Consider the following 24,373-nt stretch of genomic DNA (forward strand, 5'->3'; position numbering starts at 1 on the left):
ACACACACACACACACACACACACACACACACACACACACACACACATATATAAAATTCCGCAAATGTTAAAAAATACATATAATAAAGTGTGGAGAAGTAAAGTTCTTTTTTTCAAATTATTAAACAGTATTTTTAAAAAGTGTATAGACATGATGAGAGAATCTTCTTGTTCCATGCAATTCAGGTGAAAAATGAGTTTTTAATGTGTGGATACCAGACATTGCTTGTCATCTCTAGATAGCCAAAATCTGTGTACTATTGGAATGTTATATTTTCTACTTCACAAGCTCTCCTCCTGATGTTGGAAGTCAGTATGGAGCAGATAAGGAGACAGGACAATTTACAGTCACACATAAATGAGAATAGTTTGATTAAATATATTTGTAGCTCTGTGGAGTCAAACCACAGAGAAGCAGGTAGAGATGTAGAGCATTCGGTATTACTACTGGTAGCATTTGGGGACATCCTTTTAATTGGGAAGTGATTGTGTGTGAGGACCGACCTTAATCAAGATGTCCTCGTCCTACTGTGCACAAGCCAATAGCCAGACAGGAGCATCATGGTGCAGCTGTCTACTTTCATCAACAATTCTAGGCAATGGGCAGAAATGAAAATTTTGCTCTAACTTAGGTTATAATGTGGATACATATCCTCCCTCTCCCTGAGAGGGTGTAAATATCACCTGAAGGTTTGCTTAAAAAAACAGATTCCTGGGTCTGTTTGAAGTATTAGTATCTTTCCAACAAACTCCAGTTGGAAAATATCTGCCTTTATTAAAAATGGCATATGAATTTTGACAGTGTTCAGCCAGATTTTCATCATATTTCTTCAACACTTTGTACCTGTGTAGGGTCACACAGAGAAGCTCAGCAATTACAGGCAGGCGGGCCCAACAGAAGGAGCTGACTCAAAATGGACATCAGAAGCCTCTGCAGGGAAAGAGCTCACTAGAGAGTCAGAGGGTGCTCAAGGAGGTCCCAGGCTAAAAACAATAAGCTATCTGGGACAAAACTGTCCCTCACCTTCCCTATCCCACCTCTCTAGGTGGTCACACAGCACCGAGCTGATCTCCCTGTGCTATGTGGCTGCTTCCCACTAGCTGTCTATTTTACAATTGGTAGTGTGTATATGTCAATGTTACTGTCTCACTTTGTCCCAGATTACCCTTGTTCCTCCTCGTGTACTCAAGTCTATTCTCTAGGTCTGCGTCTTTATTCTTGTCCTGCCACTAGGTTCATCAGAATGTTTTTTGATTCCACATATATGTGTTAGCATACGGTATGTTTTTCTCTCTTTATGACTTACTTCACTCTGTATGACAGACTGTGGGTCCAGCCACCTCACTATAAATGACTATTAAGTTTCACTTTATGACTAATCCATTGTACATATTGTCATATCTTCTTTATTCATTCATCTGTCGATGGACAGCTTACTTCCATGACCTGACTATTATAAATAGTGCTGCAATGAACATTGAGGTACATGTCTCTATTTTGAATTATGGTTTTCTCAAGGTATATGCCCAGTAGTGGGATTGCAGCATCATATGGTAGTACTGTTTTGGTTTTAAAGGACCCTCCATACTGTTCTTCTTAGTGGCCATATCAATTTACTTTCCCACCAAGAGTGCCAAAGTGTTCACTTTTCACCTTTGCAGCATTTATTTGTAGTTTTTTGTGTGATGTCCATTCTGACTGGTGTGAGGTGAAAACTTGTAGTTTTGATTTGCATTTCTCTAATGATTACTGATGTTTATCATCCTTTCATGAGTTTGTTAGCACTCTGTATATCCTCTTTGGAGAAATGTCTATTTAGGTCTTCTGCCCATTTTTGGATTGTTTTTTGAAATTACGCTGCATGAGCTGCATTTTGGAGATTAATCCTTTATCAGTTGCTTCATTTGAGGGTTGTTTTTCATATATATATAGTTTGCTAGGCAAAAGCTTTTAAGCTTCTTAGGTCCCACTTGTTTCATTGTGTTTTTATTTCCATTTCTCTAGGTTGGTCAGAAAGGATATTTCTGTGATTTCTGTAATAGAGTTTTCAAAGCTTTTGACATAATTCAAAACCCATTTATGAAAAGACTCTCCAGAAGGTAGGCATAGAGGGAACCTACCTCAACATAATAACGTCCATATATGACAAACCCACATCATCCTCAATGGTGAAAAACTAAAAGCATTTCCCCTAAGATCGGGAAAAAATTTGCCTACTCCTACTGTTATTATTCAACAGCATTTTGGAAGCTTTACCCACGGCAATTGGAGAAAAAGAAATAAACGGAATCGCAATCGAAAACAAGGGGTAAAACTGTCACTGCAGAAGACATGATACAACACCTGGAGTACCTTAAAGATGCTACCAGAAAACTGCTAGAGCTAATCATTGAATTTGGTAAAATAGCAGGATATAAAATTAATGCACAGAAATCGCTTGAATTCCTATATACTAACGACGAAAAATCTGAAAGAGAAATTGAGGAACCATTCCCATTTACCACTGCAACAAAAAGAATAAAATTTCTAGGAATAAACTTTCCTAAGGAGACAAAAGATCTGTATGCCGAAATCTATGGCACTGTTGAAAGAAATTAAAGACGATACAAACAGATGGAGAGATATATATCATGTTCTTATGTTGGAAGAATGAACAATCTGAAAATGTACTACCCAAAGCAATCTACAGGTTCAATGCAATCCTTATCAAACTATCCATGGCATTTTTCACAGAACTAGTATTTTAAAATTCACAATTTATATCGCAACACAAAAGACTACGAATAGCCAAAGCAATCCTGAGGAAAAAAAGGAGCTGGAGGAATCACCGTCCCTGACTTCAGACATACTACAAAGCTACACTAATTAAGACAGTATGTTACTGGCACAAAAACAAAACTAGATGAATTGGAACAGGATAGAAAGCTCAAAGATGAACTCACGCCCACGAGGTCACCTTATCTTTGACAATGGAGGCAAGAATATACAATGGAGAAAAGACAGCCTCTTCAATAAGTGGTGCTGAGAAAACTAGACAGCTACAAGTAAAAGAATGAAATTAGGACACTTCTTAACACCATACACAAAAATAAGCTCAAAATCGATTATAGACTTAAATATAAAGCTTGAGACTATAAAATTCTTAGAGGAAAATAAAATAGATATTTTAATTAACGAGTCTCCAAGGTCAACTTCAGTCCAGCTAGGTTCCTTCCCGACTCACTCCTGTTTCGCCTGTTTGTATATTGCAGCAATGTGACGTTCTGAGAACCGTTGTTTCCTGGCAGCAGGTACTACTGCACACCCAGAGTGGACTAGCCTTGCATATTATGGACTGGGAAATCGTGGCACAGTTATTTGGACAACTTGCCCCAAAGCAATGTGTGGTCATCAGTGGATCCTGCTGCTGACCCTCATCACAGAGAGGTTGCTCATCTCTGCTTTTCCTTTTCGGAGGTAGTGGCCCCTCAACTAAACTAACATGTGGATCTTTCAGAATAGAGTTGAAGACATTGTCAGCTAACTCCCCCTTCCTCTTTCTTCTGAATTTCTGTTGAAGTTTTCTCTGACTGCGTCTTTGCACATAGCCTGGAGCTTTCTCTCTCTGTGAATTGTTTTTCTATGACTTTCTTCAGTGTCATTACACTTTCCTGCTTAAGAAAAATAAATTCTTCTAGCTTCTAGTTATTCTTTCTTTTGACAGTATCATTTCGACACCAATGATGTCAATATTTCTTTCTCCACTCCGAGCACTCTGGCAGTGTGAAGGCAGAGAATGGAGGAAGATATAATGTTCTCTCCGGCCTCAGCCTATTCGTTCTGATATTTCTCTGTTATTCAGCATCCCCCGCTCCCACCCGTTCACCTTACTTTTCAATGCGTTGTTATTTGGCAGAATTTGATGGCCAGAACTATATGTTCACTGTGTAAAAATGGCCTTACCTTCTGTCAGAACTACAATGATACACACTTGAAGAAAATGCTGATGAAAATTGTCTGAAATGCACTGAACATAAGGTGCTGATCAGCAGCAATTGTGGTGTATGCTTAGGCATAAATTATTGTCAATTTCTGAGTTCACATGTATAAAGGAATAGAAATATATGTAAAAATTGTTATATGATAAAAGCGGTAGCGCACATCAATGATTTAAAGACATATTTTCCAATAAATTCTTACATTAATCCATACTATCAATATTCAAGCACATTAATAATTACATATAACAAATTTTGTTTAAATTGTGAAGCCTTACTCAATATTTAAGAGGCCTTATGTTTTCAACATCTCGGCGTCCTTTCAGTAGAATGGGTGTTGTGAGGATAAATGAGTTGATACATGTACTGGTGGAATGCATTTTGGCAAAACTTGTGCAATCTTTGGCGTAGCCATTTTGCGTCTAGGAATTTAGACTGTTACAAGAATGTACAGAACTGTAATGATAAAAATATATTTAAAAGTGAAAAAGTGTGGATTAGCCCTTTGTCCAGCCAAGATTCTGCGTCAATCATGAACATATGATACAATTATTAAGATGATCCTATAAATTAATATTTTGACCCAGAAATGTATTTATAATTATTTTTGAGTTACAGAAATATATATAGTATACACTTTTACCCGGGGGGGGGGAGAAAGAGTGATTTTTTCCCCTTTATTTTCCAAATTTTCTTAATTAGACATATTTTAAAGAATTAAGTACATTTTTGAAGGGAGTACGTGCATTATTCATTGGCCTCCAATAAGTGCATATGTAAACAATAATATCTCTCTATTGTAGTTTATCCAGAGTTCTCAGAAATAATTGCACTTGCAATGCTATACGTACGGAGGGGGCTTGTAGGCTTAAGCGTTCATGAATCCATCTTGAGGAATCTGGATATAGTAACTACAAGGAAATCAGAAAAAGTATTTAGAAAACTACTATGGAAATCTGCATCACAAATCACTGGTAAAGAGTAATCTTTAAAGCATGATCACATCAGTCCACGCCACTGGTAGGTGAAGGTGAAGAGTGCTTGAATGTCACATTCATATCTTTGGAATACCTGTGTTTTTTAAAGACTTCTTAAACTATGTATATCATATTATATAAGATCCTATGAATAAGAATCATTTACCTCAAACTATCCTCCCAGAAAATCTTTGCTACTGGAACTCACCGATGTCTTTTTCTTAGTGCTAGCTGGTTTTCTACAACTTGAATAGTAGTTGAGGGTAGCATACTCCATCAAAGCAGCAAAGACAAATAAGAAGCAAACTGTCACGAAGAGGTCCATGGCTGTCACATAAGAAACACGAGGCAAGGACTTCCTGGCTATGGTGCTGAGTGTGGTCATGGTCAGCACTGTGGTTATGCCTGCACAGGGAACACATACCAGGTTGTGAAAGGGGCCACACAGAATCCCTCCATTCCGACACAGTGTTTTATTTTTATGTGACTGCTTCTTGACATTGCATAAATAGAATATATTTAATTGTAATTTAATTTTGTAAGCAACAGTTCCATAAAATGTTTTATAGTCTTCACATTAACATTAAAATACCTGAACTAAGTTGCTATCTTCCAGTTTATTCAGTTATTCTCGTACTGTTTGACATTTTTCCCTCTTAAATATATTTTTAATGAAAATACAGTTTTCAGTCCCCTATACTTTCCGTCAGTTCGTCATCTCACACTTTTCTTCTGCCCAGATAGACCAGAAAGCCTTGCCTAAATGAAAAAAAATTAGGTTGTTTATTCGAGATAGTTCCTGTTTCTTAAATTAGGATTCTGTTGCTATAAATTGCTATAAATTTCCCACTGCTTTTGCCGCATCCCGTAGGTTTTGGTTCGTTTTGTCTCCATTTTCATTTGTTTCTAGGTATTTTTTTATTTTCTCTTCGATTTCTTCAGTGATCACATCGTTATCTAGTCTCATAGCTTTGTGGTCAGAAAAGATAATTGATACCACTTCAATTTTCTTAAATTTAACAAGGCTTGATTTGTGATCCAAGATATGATCTATCCTGGAGAATGTTCCATGAACACTTGAGAAAAATGTATATTCTGTTGTTTTTGATCGAATGTCCTATAAATATCAAATCCATCTTGTTTAATGTATCATTTAAAGCTTGTGTTTCCTTATTTATTTTCATTTTGGATGATCGGTCCTTTGGTCAAAGTGGGGTGTTAAAGTCCCCTACTATGAATATGTTACTGTTGATTTCCCCTTTTATGACTTAGTATTTGCCTTGTGTATTTAGGTGCTCCTAAGTTGGGTGCATAAATATTTACAATTGTAATATCTTCTTCTTGGATCCATCCCTTGATCATTATGTAGTGTCCTTCTTCGTCTCTTCTAATAGTCTTTATTATAAAATCTATTTTGTCTGATATGAGAATTGCTACTCCAGCTTTCTTTTGGTTTCCTTTTGCATGGAATATCTTTTTCCATCCCCTCTCTTTCAGTCTGTGTCTCTAGGTCTGTAGTGGGTCTCTTGTAGACAGCATATACATGGGCTTGTTTTTGTATCCATTCAGCCACTCTGTGTCTTTTGGTGGGAGCATTTAAACCATATACATAAGGTAATTATCGATACGTATGTTCCTATTCTTTCTTAATTGTTTTGGGTTTGTTATTGTAGGTCTTTTCCTTGCCTTGTGTTTCTTGCCTAGAGAAGATTCTTTAGCATTTGTTGTAAAGCTTGTTTGGTGGTTTTGAACTCAGCTTTTGCTTGTGTGTAAATGTTTTAATTTCTCCATCAAATCTGAATGATACCCTTGCTGGGTAGAGTAATCTTGGTTGTAGGGTTTTCTCCATCACTTTCAATATGTCCTGCCAGTCCCTTCTGGCTTGCAGAGTTACTGCTGAAAGGTCAGCTTATGGGGATTCCCTTGTGTGTTATTTGTCTTCCCCTTGCTGCTTTTAATATGTTTTCTTTGTATTTAATTTTGACAGTTTGATTACTATGTGTCTTGGCGTGTTTCTCCTTGGATTTATCCTGTATGGGACTCTCTGTGCTTCCTGGACTTTTATTTCCTTTCGCATATTAGGGAAGTTTTCAACTATAATCTCTTCAAATATTTTCTCAGTTCCTTTCTTTTTCTCTTCTTCTTCTGTAACCCCCTACAATTTGAATATCGGTGCGTTTAATGTTGTCCCAGAGGTCTCTGAGACTGTCCTCAGTTCTTTTCTTTCACTTTATTCTGCTCTGCATTAGTTATTTCCACTACTTTATCTTCCAGGTCACTTTTCCGTTCTTCTGCCTCAGTTTTTCTGCTATTGATCCCTTCTAGAGTATTTTTAATTTCTTTTATTGTGTTGTTCATCATTGCTTGTTTCATCTTTAGTTCTTCTAGGTCCTTGTTAATTATTCTTGCATTTCTTTCTATTCTATTTCCAAGATTTTTGATCATCTTTACTATCATTATTATAAATTCCTTTTCAGGTAGACTGCCTATTTCCTCTTCATTTGTTAGGTGTGGTGGGATTTTATCTTTCTCCTTCATCTGCTGAGTATTTGTCTGTCTTCTCATTTTGCTTGTCTCACTGTGTTTGGGGTCTCCGTTTTGCTGGAGGCAGGGTCGTAGTTCCCATTGTTTTTGATGTCTGTCCCCAGTAGCTAAAGTTGGTCCGGTGGATTGTGTCCCCTTCCTGGTGGAGGGGAGAAGCGCCTGTGTTGTGGTGGATGACGCTGGATCTTGTCTTTCTGGTGGGCAGGTCCACATCTTGTGGTGTGTTTTGAGATGTGTGTGGACTTATGATTTTAAGTGGCCTCTCTGCTAATGGGTGGGGTTGTGTTCCTGTCTTGCTAGTTGTTTGACATAGGGTGTCCAGCAGTGTAGCTTGCTGGTCGTTGAGTGAAGTTGGCTGTTGGTGTTGAGATAGATATCTCTGGGAGATTTTCGCCTTTTGATATTATGTGGAGCTGGGAAGTCTCTTGTGGACCAGTGTCCTGAAGTTGCCTCTCCCACCTCAGAGGCAACACTGACTCTGGCTGCAGCACCAAGAACCTTTCATCCACACGGCTCAGAATAAAAGGGAGACAAATGAAAGAAAGAAAGAAAGAGAAAGAAAGAAAGAAAGAAAGAGGATAAAAGAAAAGAAAGTAAAATAAAATGTTATTTAAAAATAATTATTAAGAAAAATTATTTTAAAAATAAAAAAACAAAAAAACCTGATGCATAGAACCCTAGGACAAATGGTGAAAAGAAAGCTATACAGGCAAAATTTCACACCAAAACATCAAGCTACACACTCACAAAAAGAGGAAAAGGGGAAAAAACAGTAAATCTTCCTCTCAAAGTCTACCTCCTAAATTTGGGATGATTCATTGTCTATTCAGGTATTCCACAGTTGCAGGGTACATCAACTTGATTTTGGAGATTATTCCGCTGCTTCTGAGGCTGCTGGGAGAGATTTCCCTTTCTTTGTTTGCACAGCTCTCGTGTTTCAGCTTTGGATTTGGCCCCGCCTCTGCTTGTAGGTCGCTGGAGGGCGTCTGTTCTTTGCTCATATAGGACGGGTTAAAGGAGCCGCTGATTAGGGGGCTTTGGCTCACTCAGGCCGGGGAGATGGAGGGGTTACGGAGTGTGGGGCGATCCTGCGGTGGCAGGGGCTGGCGTGACGTTGCACCAGCCTGAGGTGCCCTGTGCGTTCTCCCAGGGAAGTTGTTCCTGGATCCCAGGACCCTGGCAGTGGAGGGCTGCACAGCCTCCAGGGACGGGAGGTGTGGAGAGTGACCTGTGCTCGCAGTTTTCTTCGTGATGGCAGCAGCAGCCTGAGCGTCTCATGCCCATCTCTGGAGCTCCTTTAAGCAGAGCTCTTAATCCCCTCTTCTCGTGCACCAGGAAACAAAGAGGGAAGAAAAAGTCTCTTACCTCTTCGGCAGGTCCAGACTTTTCCCCGGACTCCCTCCGGGCCAGCCGTGGTGCAGTAACGTCCTCATGTTTTGTTCATGCCACCAGTCCTCTCCCTGCACTCCGGCTGAAGCCCGAGCCTCAGTTCCCAGCCCCGCCAGCCCTGGCAGTTGAGCAGAAAAGCCTCTCGGGCTTGTAAGTGCCGGTTCGGCACCGATCATCCGTGCTGAAATCTCTCTGCTTTGCTCTCTGCACCCCTGTTGCTGTGCTCTCCTCTGCGGCTCCGAAGCTATCCCCCGCTGCCACCTGCAGTCTCCACCCGCAAAGGGGCTTGTAGTGTGTGGAAAGCTTTCCTCCTTCAAGGCTCCCTCCCACTGGTGCAGGTCCCATCCTTATTCTTTTGTCTCTGTTTATTCTTTTTTCTTTTGCCTTACCCAGGTACGTGGGGAGTTTCTTGCCTTTTGGGAGGTCTGAGGTCTTCTGCCAGCGTTCAGTGGGTGTTCTATATGAGCAGGTCCACATGTAGATGTATTTCTGATGTATCTCTGGGGAGGAATGTGATCTCTGCATGTTACTCTTCCGCCATCTTCCCCCTCTCTTCCCAGAGTTGCATTTTGATATTGACTTTTTTCTTTGATCGAGAGTCACATTTACTTAATTCTTAGAAAGTCTATTAATTTTTTACTGTATACACAATACTGTAGATGATACCTTATAAAGAGCATTGACAGTTATTTTTTTAAAAGAATGTTGAATGCTTTCTTATAATTGATTTACTGCTGGTGCTTTTGATCTTGTCATAGAATGATTTAAGCTTTATCTAAAGTAGGCACAGCCATTCTGTTGTCTTAACCAAATATCCTGGTGTTAATGACATTTCTCCACTCTTCTGGTCTGTAACTCTATTAACAGCAAATACTGTGTGTCACCACGGTGGTGACACTATTTTTTTTTTTTTTTTGCATTTTCTTTTAGCAATTGCCAGTTCTTTTTTTTTTTTGCGCGGTACACGGGCCTCTCACTGTTGTCTCTCCCATTGCGGAGCACAGGCTCCGGACACGCAGGGCCAGCGGCCACGGCTCACGGGCCCAGCCACTCCACGGTATATGAGATCTTCCTGGGCCGGGGCACGAACCCACGTCCCCTGCATCGGCAGGTGGACTCTCAACCACCTGTGCCACCAGGGTAGCCCCTACAATGGCCACACTTTGTTAGGACTTTCATAGTCTCAAGTTGTGAGCTACTTATTAAAGTCATGCTCACTATGACACCCAAATATGTAATTGTAAGGTCATAACCTCAAGAAAAGTTACAAAACTTGTGTTATGCTTTTGCCAGCTGATTTACTAATTCTTTCATGTATTTTCTGTTCAGCATGCAAAACTAATATTGGCAGAGGATATTAAGGCTAATTTTGTTCAAAAAGTACTTTGTTTTAAACAATGATTTTTAAAAGCCAACAGAAAATGTTCAATGTAATATAGAAGACTGTAATTTTAAAATTTAAGCAGTTCCTTCTTTTCTGAAAGAAATTTGAGGGGAACCTTTATATGTTACATTGCCTGTGTTCATAAATCAAAATATAGAAAGCCAAAATTCCTATCATAAAGAAAAACATATACAACATGTTGCACAATCACAATCTTAAAACCACCGAAATTTACTGTTTTATTAAGAGGACTTTGGTTGCCAGAAAAAAATTCATGAGAAGAATTTTTAGGTTGTAGACAGGTAAAATAATATAGATAGAAAGTTTAACCTCAACTTTTAAGTGGCGCACATGGAATTCTACAGTCAAGAAGAACAGTCTAAATTATCTACCTAAAAACAAGCATGAATCAAGTAGCCTTCAACTTAGATCAGTTACATTTGAGCTAGGCTTTTTATTGAAAATATTTTTCTGAATACTTCTATGTTAAACAAAATGGTAGCAGAGATTTTTTGAAACTCACCTAATGCTGTTCTTGCTGGCGTAGCATCTTTTTTGATCCAAAATGATACCCAGGATAAAACCACGGTCAGTATACAAGGAATGTATGTTTGAATAGTGAAGTATCCCATTCTTCTACTCAACTCAAAATATATAGTCATGACAACATAATCACCTGTAATAAAATATTGTCAAAATTAACTTTCTTGTGTTAAAATAATTCAAAGAAATAAATTATTAAAACATTTTTTAAATGAATAACGGATAAATATATTCAAGTACAACATTCATCAAACTGGGGAGTCAAAATTCTGAGGCTCTTAAACTATTTTTATCATATCCATGGTCGTGTGAGGCATTTTACTGTAAAAGGCACAAAAAGATATGTATTAATTAGAAGTGATAGATATGCACATTTATTCCACAGCAGATTACCTAATGTTCAGCTGTATGTTGAATGCTTAAAATCAAGGATAACAAATCAACCCTCAAGTAAATCCATTTTCATTTTGCTTTTTTAACAGTAACAGATGGTACACATAAACTTTCAAATCTAAACTCCTGTAACAAATTTATATTTCTATTTTTTAGTATGAATTGCATCTTGCTACCCCTGTAAATTTTCAAAACTTTATTATGGCCTAGTTGTGACCTAGGGTAGGCCACCCCAAAATGTGTCTAAATAGCATATTGATTATTTTGAATTAAAGTTACTTAAGAAATGCCAACATAAGAGGGACACTCTGACTCTCCTCTCTGTATCTGAAAGCAGAAAAAAAATCTCTCATGTGAAAGGGGCACTCCCCACATCTAGAGGTAGGACTTCCTTATCACAAAGGAGCCTGTATAAAAAAAACCTTGTCACTTGTGTCAATTTTACAATTAGTCCAGCCACAAGAACTCAAGGGGGTTAGATGGGGGAATTACTCCGTCCCCAACAGTCTACACCATTCTGCATGAAATGCCCCTTGCACCTATATTCTTTGCACTCCTGGTCTCCCCAGGTCCTCAGATTTGCCAAGATCCTTCCTCAATTGCTGCTGCATCCCTTCCCCACTGCCTAGGATGCTTTTTTTTTCCTATCACTTGCATCCAGATAGTTACAAGTCAACTTTGAAGCGCAGCTTAGAAATCATTTAGCCTGCCAGGAAGCGCTCCTTACCTGTTCCTAACAACTGCAATAAAGTTATTTCTATAATTACCGATAAAAACAATGTTGTCTTAAGAACAATAAATTAGTTGGGTTATAGAATATATGTCTTGTTTATCAATGTTACTTGGTAAGCAATCAACTGGTATTTGTTTAATGAAAAGGTCACCATGAAAGTCCCATTTTTACTTAAAAATATTGATAGGGAGATCATATTAAGCCCGTATAAAATTATACCTCTCATTAAATTAGAATATTTATTGAGGAATGTGGTGTTCTGTTTTAGCAATATTCAGGATGGCTGATAGAACATCAATTATTGAGATCATTTTTCCAAGAAACAAATATTTTAGCAAATTCCAGTATAAAGGAATCCGAAAGAGTAACCTGAAGCAATTAAAAAAAAAAACCCACAAAAATATTTTTCTAAGTAATATGAAAGTCAAGTTACATCATTTCCTTGGGAAATTTTATTGAATTATGTGTGATATTTAAATGTTTATGAATTTACAGATAACAGTAGACAGAAAAGCAAAACCTAATCACCCTAACAGTTATGAACACAACCCAAGTGGAATATACAAAGAGTTGAATAATTTCTTCCACCACCATTGTCATTTCCTAAGATAAACAGTAGGACAACTCCAGAGTAGGCACATAATTCATTTTAGTAAATACATTCTCTTTGGCCTAACCTGAGGTGAACAGGTACCCCAAATCTTGGGTTCAAATACCCTTTGCCTAACTCAGAGGTCTGCCTGAATGTCCCACTGTCAGGTGTGAAAGTAGGAAGGGACAGTCAAGGACATATTTTGAAGCCAGATTATTTTAAAATAATTTCTTTTTTTCTTTCTTCTTTCTTTCATTCTTTTATTTTTTCTTTGTTCTTTCTTCCACTTTCATTCTTCTTTCTTTCTTTCTTATTTTCGGCTGTGTTGGATCTTCATTGCTGCACGGATGCTTTCTCTAGTTGCAGTGAATGGTGGCTACTTTTCATTGCAGTGCACAGACTTCTCATTGGGGTGGCTTCTCTTGCGGAGAACTGGATCTAGGTGTGCGGGTTTCAGTAGTTGTGGAACACAGGCCTTATTGCTCCACAGCATGTGGAATCTTCCTTGACCAGGGCTCAAACCCGTGTCTCCTGCATTGGCAGGAGGATTCTTAACTATTGCACCACCAGGGAAGTCCTGCCTCTTGGTGAGGTTCTGGGACACACCACAGAAACTGGTTCCAGAGAACCCCAGCGTCCCTATTTTCCAGCTTCTACTTGGAGAAGCGGGGGCAGGAGGAACTGTGATTTCCAGCTTCACTGTCCCCTACAGGAAGACCAACGAAAAGTCAATGTACCACTCATCCCAAATTGGCTAGGGGAAAAGAAATAAGGAAAAATAGAGACAAAAGAATAGGGATGAAACCTGCACCAGTGGGAAGGAGCTGTGAAAGAGGAAAGGTTTCCACACCCTAGGAAGCCCCTTCACGGGCGGAGACTGTGGGTAGCGGAAGGCGGAAGGTTCGTACCCAGGGAGGAGAGTGCAGCATCAGGGGTTCAGAGGACAAAGCAGAGAGATTCCCACACAGAGGATCAGTGACGACCAGCTCTCACCAGCCTGAGAGGCTTGTCTGCTCACCCGCCAGAATGGGTGGGCGCTGCGAGCTGAGTTTCAGGCTTTGGTCAGATCCCAGGGAAAGGTCTGGGGTTGGCTGCATGAACACAGCCTGAAGGGAGCTAATGCAACACTACTGGCCAGGAGGGAGTTCGGCAAAAAGTCTGGAGCTGCCGAAGAAGCAAGTTTTTTTGCTTCTGTTTCCTGGTGTGCAAGGAGAGGGGATTAAGAGTGCCGCTTAAATGAGATCCAGGGATGGACGCAAACCACCGCTATTAGCGCACATCCCAGAGACGGGAATGAGATGCTAAGGCTGGTGCTGCCGCCACCAAGAAGCTTGTGTGGAAGCACAAGTCACTCTCCACACCTCTCCTCCCAGGAGCCTGTGCAGCCCGCCACTGCCAGGGTCCCGTAATACGGGGACCACTTCCCCTGAAGAACACACGGCGTACCTCAGGCTGTTGCAATGTCATGCTGGCCTCTGCCGTTGCAGGCTCGCTCCGCTTTCTGTACCTCTCCCGCCTCCCAGGCTGAGTGAATCAGAGCCCCCGAATCAGCTGCTACTTAAACCCTGTCCTATCTGAGCGAAGTACAGACGCCTGCTCTCAGGCGACCGCCATGCAGAGCGGATTAAATATCCACAACCAACTTGATGTACGGTGCACCTGTGGAGTACCTGAATAGACAACGAGTCATCCCAAATTGACAAGGTGGACTTTGCGAGCAAAGATATATATTTTTTCCTTTATTCTCTTTTGTGAGTACGTATGTGGAGGCTTCTGTGTCATTCAGTCGGTATCACTTTGCTTTTAACATTTACCATAGAGTTCTGTTTTTTGTTTTTGTATAGTTTTTAGCACTAGTTATCATTGGTGGACCTGATTTTTAGTGTGTTTGTTCTTTCTTCTCTTTTTTTATTACTTAAAACTTTTTTTAATAACTATTTTTTATTTTTCATTCTAATAACATTTTATCTTTTTCTTTCTTCTTTTTCTCCATTTTATTCTGAGCCGTGTAGATGACAGGCTCTTGGTGCTCCAGCCAGACTTAACGGATGTGCCGCTGAGGTGGGAGAGCCAAGTTCAAGACACTGGTCCACAAGAGACCTCCAAGCTCAACGTAATATAAAAACAGTGAATACCTCCCACAGATCTCCACCTCAACACCAAGACCCAGCTACACTCAAGACCAGAAAGCTACAGTGCTGGAAACCCCATGCCAAACAACTAGCAAGACAGGAGCACAACACCATCGACTAGCAGAGAGGCTGTCTATAACCATAATAAGATCATAGACACCACACCAGGGCAGAAAAACACCAGCCAACCAGAAAAACAAGATCCTGCCTCATTCACCAGAACAGAGTCACTATCACCTCCACCAGGAAGCCTACACAACACACTAACCAAACTTAGCCACTGGGGACAGACACCAAAAACAGCAGGAACTAGCAACCTGCAGCCTGCGAAAAGAAGACCCCAAACACAGTAAGTTAAGCAAAAGGAGTAGACAGAGAAACACACAGCAGGTGAAGGAGCAAAGCCAAAAGCCACAAGATGTAACAGATGAAGAGGAAATAGGCAGTCTACCTGAAAAATAATTCAGAATAATGATAGTAAAGATGATCTAAAATCTTGTAAATAAAATGGAGAAAATACACGAAACGTTTAACAAGGAAATAGAAGAACCAAAAAGCAAACTGTGATGAACAACACAATAAAAGAAATTAAAAATTCTCCAGAAGGGATCAATAGCGAAATAACTGAGGCAGAAACACGGATCAGTCACCCTCAAGATAAAACAGTGTAAATACCACAGATCATAATAAAGAAAAAAGAATGAAAAGAATTGAGGACAGCCTCAGAGACTTCTGGGACATTAAACGTACCAACATTTGAATTATAGGGGTCACAGAAAAAGAAGAGATAAAGTTAGAAAATATTTGTAGGGATTACAGTTGAAAACTTCCTTAATATGGGAAAGGAAATAGTAAGTCCAGGAGCACAGAAAGCGCCATTCAGGATAAATCCAAGGAGAAACATGCCAAGACACATATTAATCAGACTATCAAAAATTAAAGAAAAACATTAAAAGCAGCAAGGGCGAAACAATGAAAAACACACAAAGGTATCCCCTTAAGATTAACAGCTGATCTCTCAGCAGGAACTCTGCAAGAAGAGACTGGCAGGACATATTGAAGGTGATGACAGGGAAAATCTACAACCAAGATTACCCAGCAAGGATCTCATTCAGATTTGCCGGAGGAAAACCTTTATAGACAAGCAAAAGCTAAGAGAATTCAGCACCACCAAAACAGCTTTACAACAATTGCTAAGAAATGTCTCTAAGTAGGAAACACAAGTGGAGGAAAAGAACTACTATTAAAAACCCAAACAATTAAGAAAATGGTAAGAGGAACATACATATCGATAATTACCTTAAATGTAAATGGATTAAATGTTCCAACCAAAAGACACAGAAAGGCTGAATGGATAGAAAAATAAGACCCATATGTATGCGATCAACAAAGGACACACTTCAGACCTAGGGATACTAAAGAATGAAAGAGAGGGGATGGAAAAAGATATTCCATGCAAATGGAAATCAAAAGGAAGTTGGAGAGGAAATTCTCATATCCGACAAAATAGACTTTAAAACAAAGACAAAGAAGGACACTACATAATGATCAAGGGTTCGATCCAAGAAGATATAACAATTGTAAATATTTATGTACCTAACATAAGAGTACCTCAATATATAAGGTAAATACTAACAGACACAAAAGGAGAAATCGACAGTAACAAATCATAATAGGGGACTTTAACACCCCACTTTCACCAAGCACAGATCAGTCAAAATGAAAATAAATAAGGAAACAGAAGCTTTAATAGATATATTAAACAAGATGGACTTAATTGATAATTTTAGGACATTCCGTTAAAAAACAACAGAATACACATTCTTCTCAAGTGCTCATGGATCATTCTCCAGGATAGAATTGTATCGGGTCACAAATCAAGCCGTGGTATATTTAAGAAAAGTGAAATCGTATCAAGTATCTTTTCTGACCCCAACGCTATGAGACTAGATATAAATTACAGGCAAAAATCTGTAAAAAATACAAACTCATGGAGGCTAAACAATACACTACACAATAACCAAGAAATAACTCAAGAAATCTAAGAGGAAATCAAAAAGCACAAAGAAACAAATCACAGTGAAAACAAGACGACCCAGAACTTACGGGATGCAGCAAAATAAGTACTAAGAAGGAAGTTTATAGCAATACAATCCTACCATAAGAAACAGGAAACATCTCAAATAACCTAACCTTGCACCTAAAGAAATTAGAGAAAGGAGAACAAAAAATCCCCACAGTTAGCAGAAGGAAAGAAATCATAAAGACCTCATCCGAAATAAATGAAAAACAAATGATGGAAACGACAGCAAAGATGAATAAAACTAAAAGCTGGTTCTTTGAAAAGACACACGAAATGGATAAACCATTAGCCATACTCATGAAGAAAAATAGGGAGGACGCAAGTAAATACAATTAGAAATGAAAAAGAAGTAACAACTGACATTGCAGAAATTCAAAGGATCATGAGCGATTACTACAAGCAACTATATGCCAATGAAAAGGACGACCTGGAAGAAATGGACAAATTCTTAGAAAGGCACAACATTCAGAGACTTAACAAGGCAGAAATAGAAAATATGAATAGACCAATCACAAGCACAGAAATTGAAACATTAAAAACCCTCCAACAAACAAAATCCCAGGACCAGTTGGCTTTACAGCTGAATTCTATCAAACATTTAGAGAAGTGCTAAACACCTATCCTTCTCAAACTCTTCCAAAATATAGCAGAGAGAGAAACACCCCTAAACTCATTCTACGAGGCCACCATCACCCTGATACAAAAACCAGACAAAGATGTCGCAAAGAAACCTACAGGCCAATACCACTGATGTACGTAGTTGCAAAAATCCTCAACAAAATACTAGCAAACAGAATCCAACAGCACATTAAAAAGATCATACATCATGATCAAGTGGAGTTTATTGCTGGAATGCAAGGAATCTTCAATATAGGTAAACAATCAATACGAAACACCATATTTATTAACAAAATGTAGGAGAAAAACCATATGATCATCTCTATAGATGGAGAGAAAGCTTTCAAATAATTCTGCCCCCATTTATGATAAAAAAAACCCTCCAAAAAGTAGGCCTAGAGGGAACATTCCTCAACATAGTAAAGGCCATATACGACACACCCACAGCCAACATCGACCTCAGTAGTGAAAAACAAACCATTTCCACTAAGTTAAGGAAAAAAACAATGTTGCCCAGTATCATCACTATTATTTAATATAGCTCTTGAAGTTTTCGCCACAGCAATTGGAGAAGAAAAAGAATAAAAGCAATTCAAATCGGAAGAGAAGAGGCAAACTTCTCACTGTTTGTAGTGACATAGAGAATCCGAAAGATGGTACCAGAAAAGTAACTGTTAATGAGTTTGGTCAAGTAGCAGGATACAAAATTAGTGCACAGAGATCTCTTGTATTCCTATACACTAATGATGAAATAGCTGAAAGTGAAATTAAGAAAAAACTCCCATTTACCCATTTGCTCTGCAACAAGAGAAGCCACTACATTGAGAAGCCTGCACACAGACATAAATAGTCCCCACTCTCCACCACTAAGGAAAGCCCATGCACAGCAAGGAAGACCCAACACAACCAAAATTTTAAAAATTAAAAAAGAACTCTCCTAATTTCTTCTGTCTTCCCTGCAATTGAGCCCAAAGTAATGTTCATTATGTTGCTGCATCCGTTCCTAGTTTACTCATTAATCTTTTATGTTCACCATGCTTTTCTAGTGAGACTGAAAGCTCCTTGCTCCAGTGAATGTTTTTCATACTTTTCTTAACCCTCAATAGCATAAAAATTACTCCGGCTACTACCTCAACTCCACCGGTCCCTCCATTTGCCACTTCCCTTTCTCTTAGGGTTAATTTTAAAGCAAGTTGTGTTCAACCTGCCTTCACCTTTCCTTTTGTTTAACATCTTGCTTACAACGGAAAAGGAATATCAGTATCAATGTTTGACATTTAAACGTTAGAACAATCACCCAGTTTGGTTACCCTCTTTTGCTCAGCCTTACACCCCAAAATTCTGCTAGTTTATTTCAAACTCTCCAGGAATGTAATTACATTATTAAGTGACTATTTGGGTAAAAACTTCCCCCAAACATGTCCCTTTATGTAGTTTCCAAAGTATATTTATATAATTATGATCTTCTTTTAACCTTATCAATATTTAATATTTAAACATAAATGTCATTTCTCACCTTTACTATTGTGACATTTGTGGAGGTTTTCTTTTCTCTGCTGATCAGTTTTTAAAGACCTTTCTCCATGTGTAAATGCAGCAGATCTTCCACAGCCATGAGTTTCACAAGCCCAGATTCAAACAACCGTGGATCGAAAATATTTGAAAAGTATTTTTTCCAGAAAGTTAAAAAAAGCAAACTTGAATTTGCCTTGTACGGAAAAGGGCAATTGAACCTTGAGCAACAGGAGTTAGGGGCACCAACCCTCCATTCAGTTGAAACTCTCTATATACGTGCTCTTCAGTATATATGGTTCTCTGATTCCTTTGCATCTGCGTTTCTGCATATGGGGATTCAACCAACTGGGATTGTGTAGTACTGTAGTACTTACTACAAGGAAATCCAAATATAAGTGAACATGTGCAGTTGTTGTGTTGTTCAAGGGTCAACTATTTACATAGCATTCATAGTCTATTTACAACTGTTTAGCATTTACTTTGTATTAGGTATTATAAGTAATTTAGAGATGATTTAAACTATACAGGAAGATGTAAGTTAAATGCAAATACTATGCCATTTTATGTAATAGGCTTGAGCAAGTGGGATTTTGATATCTTTAGGGGTCCTGGAACGACTCACCATGGATATCAAGGGGCAACTGTAGTTCTCTATTTAGAATTATATCAAGAATTTAGACTGTTCTTTAAAGATAGTTACACTAATTATTAGAATTTACACTTAACCTAGTCATATGAAACAAATTATTGAGTTTTAAAAACCAATAAATGATTCATATTAACAAATAACTAGATCAGCAGAAAAGCCGACTTGAAACCAATCTAATCCCCAAGACCTGTCAGAAAAAAACTAACTGCAAAATAGTGGACCATAGATTTCTATTGTGGAAATTACCAAAAAAAAACAAAAGCAATAAAACAAAAAAAAAATGTATTTAAAGACATTAATAAAGCATGTCTCTGTATCTAGTTGTAGAACTTGTAGAACTCTCACACTTAGGAAATTGGTTTATATAAATCTGGTCAGGGATGAGAATCTTAGTTAGGTTTATAGACATAATGTCAACATAGTCTCAATTTAAAAATATAAGATAATCTTGTCACCCTTTTCCCAATCCCAGTTAAAATATTAAACATTTTTGAGCTTTGAATCAGCTGTTTTGCCTCAAATATCATTTAAGAATCATGGTGTTACGAATATAATTATTTTAAACATACACAGCAAGAAATCTGCATGAAAGGGAAAGGTATGCCTAAGTCATCAGTGGGAAAAAGTCGGATTTGTTTTTGAGAACTACACTTCTGTAAGTTAACTACTACCTGCAGATGTTTTCACAATTTCTGTGGTGTTTCTGAGGCCCATGAAGTCAAACTGATAAAGCCGCCAGGATTTCTGATCAGCTGCCTCAACCGAATTTTTTCTCCATCTATAAATCATTTCTTCTTTGGGGTAGCCATCTGAAAATGCAGAAAAAATAACACTTGAAGATGTAGGTTTGTAAAGCATTAATGTCGAAATTATAAGTCTGATCATTTAATAGGAGCTGAAATTTTAGTCCATGGGCAAAGGTCACCTAACCCAGAAGGTTTCTACTGCAGATCTTCACAATCAGCAAGATATTCCAAGCCACAAGTGTTTCCATCATCTGTATGGACACAACACATATCTTTCACTGTGGAAGGCTTGATTATAGATGACCTTCAAAGAATGCACGTGAAAGTACTGGTCAGAGTCTCACTAGCTCCTAAACACCAGGATCTAACAACCTGGCCCACACTCACCAGACCTTCCACCTTTTTCCAGAACTTTGTCCAGATCTCAGGAAAGGTGAATTTACTTTTTTCATTATAAACTTTTATTATAAATAGCTTTTATTATTTCTAACATATTTATTTTCTTATTATTGAAGTGTAGTTGTACAATATGTGTACAGTATAATGGGTCACAATTTTTTAAAGGTTATCGTTATAAACTACATTTATAGTTATAAGATACTGGCTATATTTCCTGTGCTGTACAATATATCCTTGTAACTTATACAAAACAGTTTACACGTTTTGATTCCCTAACTTCTATTGCCCTCCTTTCCTTCTCCCCACTGGTAACCACTAATGTGTTCTCTAATCTATGTCTGCTCCTCTTGTTCTATTCACTAGTTTGTATTTTTAAATTCTGCACTTGTGATATCATTCATGCAGTATTTGTCTTTCTCTCACTGACTTATTTCACTTAGCATAATAACTTTAAGAAAGACAATAAGGATTTGAGAGGTCAACTGACTCTGTTATGCTCTTTTAGTCTCCAGTTCTGATCAGTTTGACATTTTCCTGAGACCATTATCCAACTTGTTAGTTACTCTAGAAAAGCAAGATATTTTGGTGTTCTAGGCTCAGTGTGGGCAACATGCCCAGAGCTGGGTGTCTTGGATAAGGGTTCTCCCCCACTCCTACTTGTAGTTAGCAGGGTTCTGTTGGCTCCCTAAGCCCAAGCCAGTGATTGGCCCGATGCTTGTTTTTCAACTCCTGGATTCCCTTTCTGAACAGCACTTGGGACCGCACCGTTAAACTCCCCGGAACTCTCTGATGTAATAGAGCACAAGTATGCTTCCTGCTTTCTAACTGTGGATTGCTCTGTGAAATTATTGTCAACATTGCAAGGATACTTGCTTGCCCTCCCCTAACTGGACAAAGTTAACCTCAAGGCATTAGACTCAGCCTGAAGTAACCAAACATTTTACTTGGCCATTAGCCACTGTCTCACTAGATTTATCTCCTCATTAAACTATCAAATTATAAAAGGTACTTTATGCTATAATTCTTTTTTATTTGTTTTGTTAAACAGCTTTATTGAGATATAAAACAGACACATTTAACATACAAGTTTGGTGTTTTTCAGTATACTCTCAGAGTGGTGAAACTGTCACATAAATCTAATTTTAGAGTATTTTTATAATCCCAAAAGGTAACCCTAGTCATTAGCATTCACTCCCAACTCCACCTCCTTAACACATATCATGCATCGCACCCAGACCTAGACAACCACTAATATATTTTCTGTCCATAGGTTTGCCTATTCTAGGCATTTCATATAAATTGAGTCATACTACATGTTATCTTTTATAACTTTCTTTACTTAGCATAATGTATTCAAGGTTCACTCACACTGTAGCACGTCAGTACTTCATTCCTATTTATTGCTCAATAATATTCTGCTGTATGGATAGGCATATTTTTTTAATCTGTCATTTGATAGACATTTTGTCTGATCTACTTTTACACTATCATGAATAATTCTGTTAGGAACATTGTGTACAAGATTTTGTGTCAATATGTTTTCAGTTTTCTTCAGTATATACCTAACAGTGGAACTGTTGGTCATGGGTTTACTCTATATTTAATACTTCTCCAACAGTCATAGAGGTGTCAGGCTGTAACTTATTGTTTAATTTACATTTCCCAAATGGTTGTTATTGAGGATCTTTCCATGGATTTATTGGTCATATATATGACAAGTTTGCTAGGGTATGTTCAAATCTTTTGCTCATTTTTAAATTGGATTTTTTTCCCCATATTTTGGAGTTTTAAGAGCTGTGTATTTTGTATTCAACTCCTTTATCAGACATATGTTTTACAAATATTTTCTGCCATTATGCTGTTTATATTTTTATTCTCTATCCATTTTTCAAAGAGAGTTTTATTATAAAATTATTGAGGCAGACTTCCCTCAAGCACTTTGAAGATACCATGTAATTGTCTTTTGACCCCTATGGTATCTGAAGGGAAATCAGCTATTAATCATATTGAAACTTAAAAATGATACATTATTTTTCCCTTGCCTATTTCAAAATTTTCTCTTTTTGTCAATTTGACTATGATATGATAAGCGTGGATCTCCTTGAGTTCATTGAAGTTTGTTGAGTTCTTGGATGTATAGACTACTCCTCTGGGACTCCTACTAATTGTATGTTGTTGATCATGGTGTGCCACAGGTTTACGAGTTTTGATACACCTTTTTCCTTTTTTTTCCATTTTTTTCCTGTCTTTGGATAAAATCTACTGGCCTGTCTTCAAGTTTGCTGATCCTTTGTTCTGTCTACTATCTATTTGTTACAGTTTCCTTTAATTTTTGGACATGAGTTGCTGTAGTTCTTCAAAAGTATTTAAGATAGGTGACTTAAGGTCTTTGTCAAGTACATCCAACATCTGGGATTCTTCAAGGATGACTTCTACTGACAGCTTTTATTCCTGTGTATGTGGCATGCTTTCTTGTTTGTAGGTTTTGCAAATGTTGATAAAAAATGTCTGGAAACGAGACATTTTACATTTTCGATAATATATTGTAACAACACAGGTATCAGAACCCTCTGTGCGCACCAGGGTTTGTTTTTGGTCTTGTTGGGATCTGCGTGTGAAAGCAATTTATGAGAAAGCCTTAGCTTTAACTCCTGTGCTTGGGAAATTTCCACAAGGCCAGAGGTGAGTGATAGGGGTCTATAGTTTGTCTATAACAAATCCACCAATGATAACAACTGCTAAAAACTAAACTAAGATAAACATAAAAATCAAGAACTGGTCAGTCGCATCCAGCAAAACCCTAATCTACATTTCCTCCCAAAGTTCCCAGCCTCAATTTTGAGATGATTTGCTGTTTATATAAGTATTACACAGATGCAGGGTACAAGTTGATTGTAGATATTTAATCTGCTTCTCCTGAGGCTGCAGGGAGAAATTTCCTTCTCTTCTTTGTTTGCAGAGCCCCTGGGGTTCAGCGTTGGATTTGTCGCAGCCTCTGCATGTTTGTTGCCCTCTGGTGTCTGACAGGAGGTGGCTCACTCAATCCAAGGGGAGGGAGGGGTACAGAATGAGGGGTGTGGGCCTGTGGTGGCAGAGGCCGGTTTGATATTACAACAGACTGATCGTACCATGTGTTCTCTCAGAAAAGTGGTCCCTGGATCATAGGACCCTGGCAGTGGTGGGCTACACAGGCTCCCAGGAGGGGAGGTGTGGATAGTGACCTGTGCTTGCACACAGGATTCTTGGTGGCTGCACCAGCAACAGGCATTTCTTGCCTGTCTCTGGTGTTCACACTGATAACCGCGGTTTGTGTCCATCTCTGAAGTTCATTTAGGCAGTCCTCTGAATCCCTTCTCATCACACACCCCAAACAATTGGCTCTTGTCCCAGGCAGGTCTAGACTTTTCCTGGACTCCCTCCCAGCTAGCTGTGGCACACTAACCCCCTTCAGGCTGTTTCACACTGTCAACCCCGGTCATCTTCCTGGGGTCTGAAGTCCAAATCCTGAGCCTCAGCTTCTAGCCCCCACCTGATCTTGTGCTTGAACAGATTCGCCTCTCAGGCTGGTGAGAGCTGGTCAACACCTACCTTCTGTGTGAGGATCTCTCCGCTTTGCCTTCTGCACCCCCGTTGCTACACTCTCCTCTGTGGCTTCCAAGAATACCCCTGCTCACACCCTGTCTCCACCAGTGAATGGG

At 38.6% G+C, this 24,373-nt stretch overlaps 1 protein-coding gene across 1 annotated transcript in view; it reads right to left on the bottom strand.

Annotated features, from left to right (window-relative positions):
• GABRG3 (gamma-aminobutyric acid type A receptor gamma3 subunit) overlaps nucleotides 1-24,373 on the bottom strand; it is a 596,233-nt gene that overhangs the window by 988 nt on the left and 570,872 nt on the right. Inside the window, exons 6-9 of the mRNA XM_029239805.1 lie at nucleotides 20,202-20,339; nucleotides 10,796-10,948; nucleotides 5,164-5,360; nucleotides 4,830-4,889 (exon numbers count right to left, since the gene is read on the bottom strand). Of these exons, the coding sequence (XP_029095638.1) occupies nucleotides 4,830-4,889; nucleotides 5,164-5,360; nucleotides 10,796-10,948; nucleotides 20,202-20,339 (548 nt within the window). The remainder of the gene's footprint in view (nucleotides 1-4,829; nucleotides 4,890-5,163; nucleotides 5,361-10,795; nucleotides 10,949-20,201; nucleotides 20,340-24,373) is intronic.

The sequence above is a fragment of the Monodon monoceros genome, unplaced genomic scaffold (assembly GCF_005190385.1).
Source record: "Monodon monoceros isolate NGI ecotype Baffin Bay Population unplaced genomic scaffold, NGI_Narwhal_1 Super_Scaffold_21, whole genome shotgun sequence".
NCBI classification, from domain to species: Eukaryota; Metazoa; Chordata; class Mammalia; order Artiodactyla; family Monodontidae; genus Monodon; species Monodon monoceros.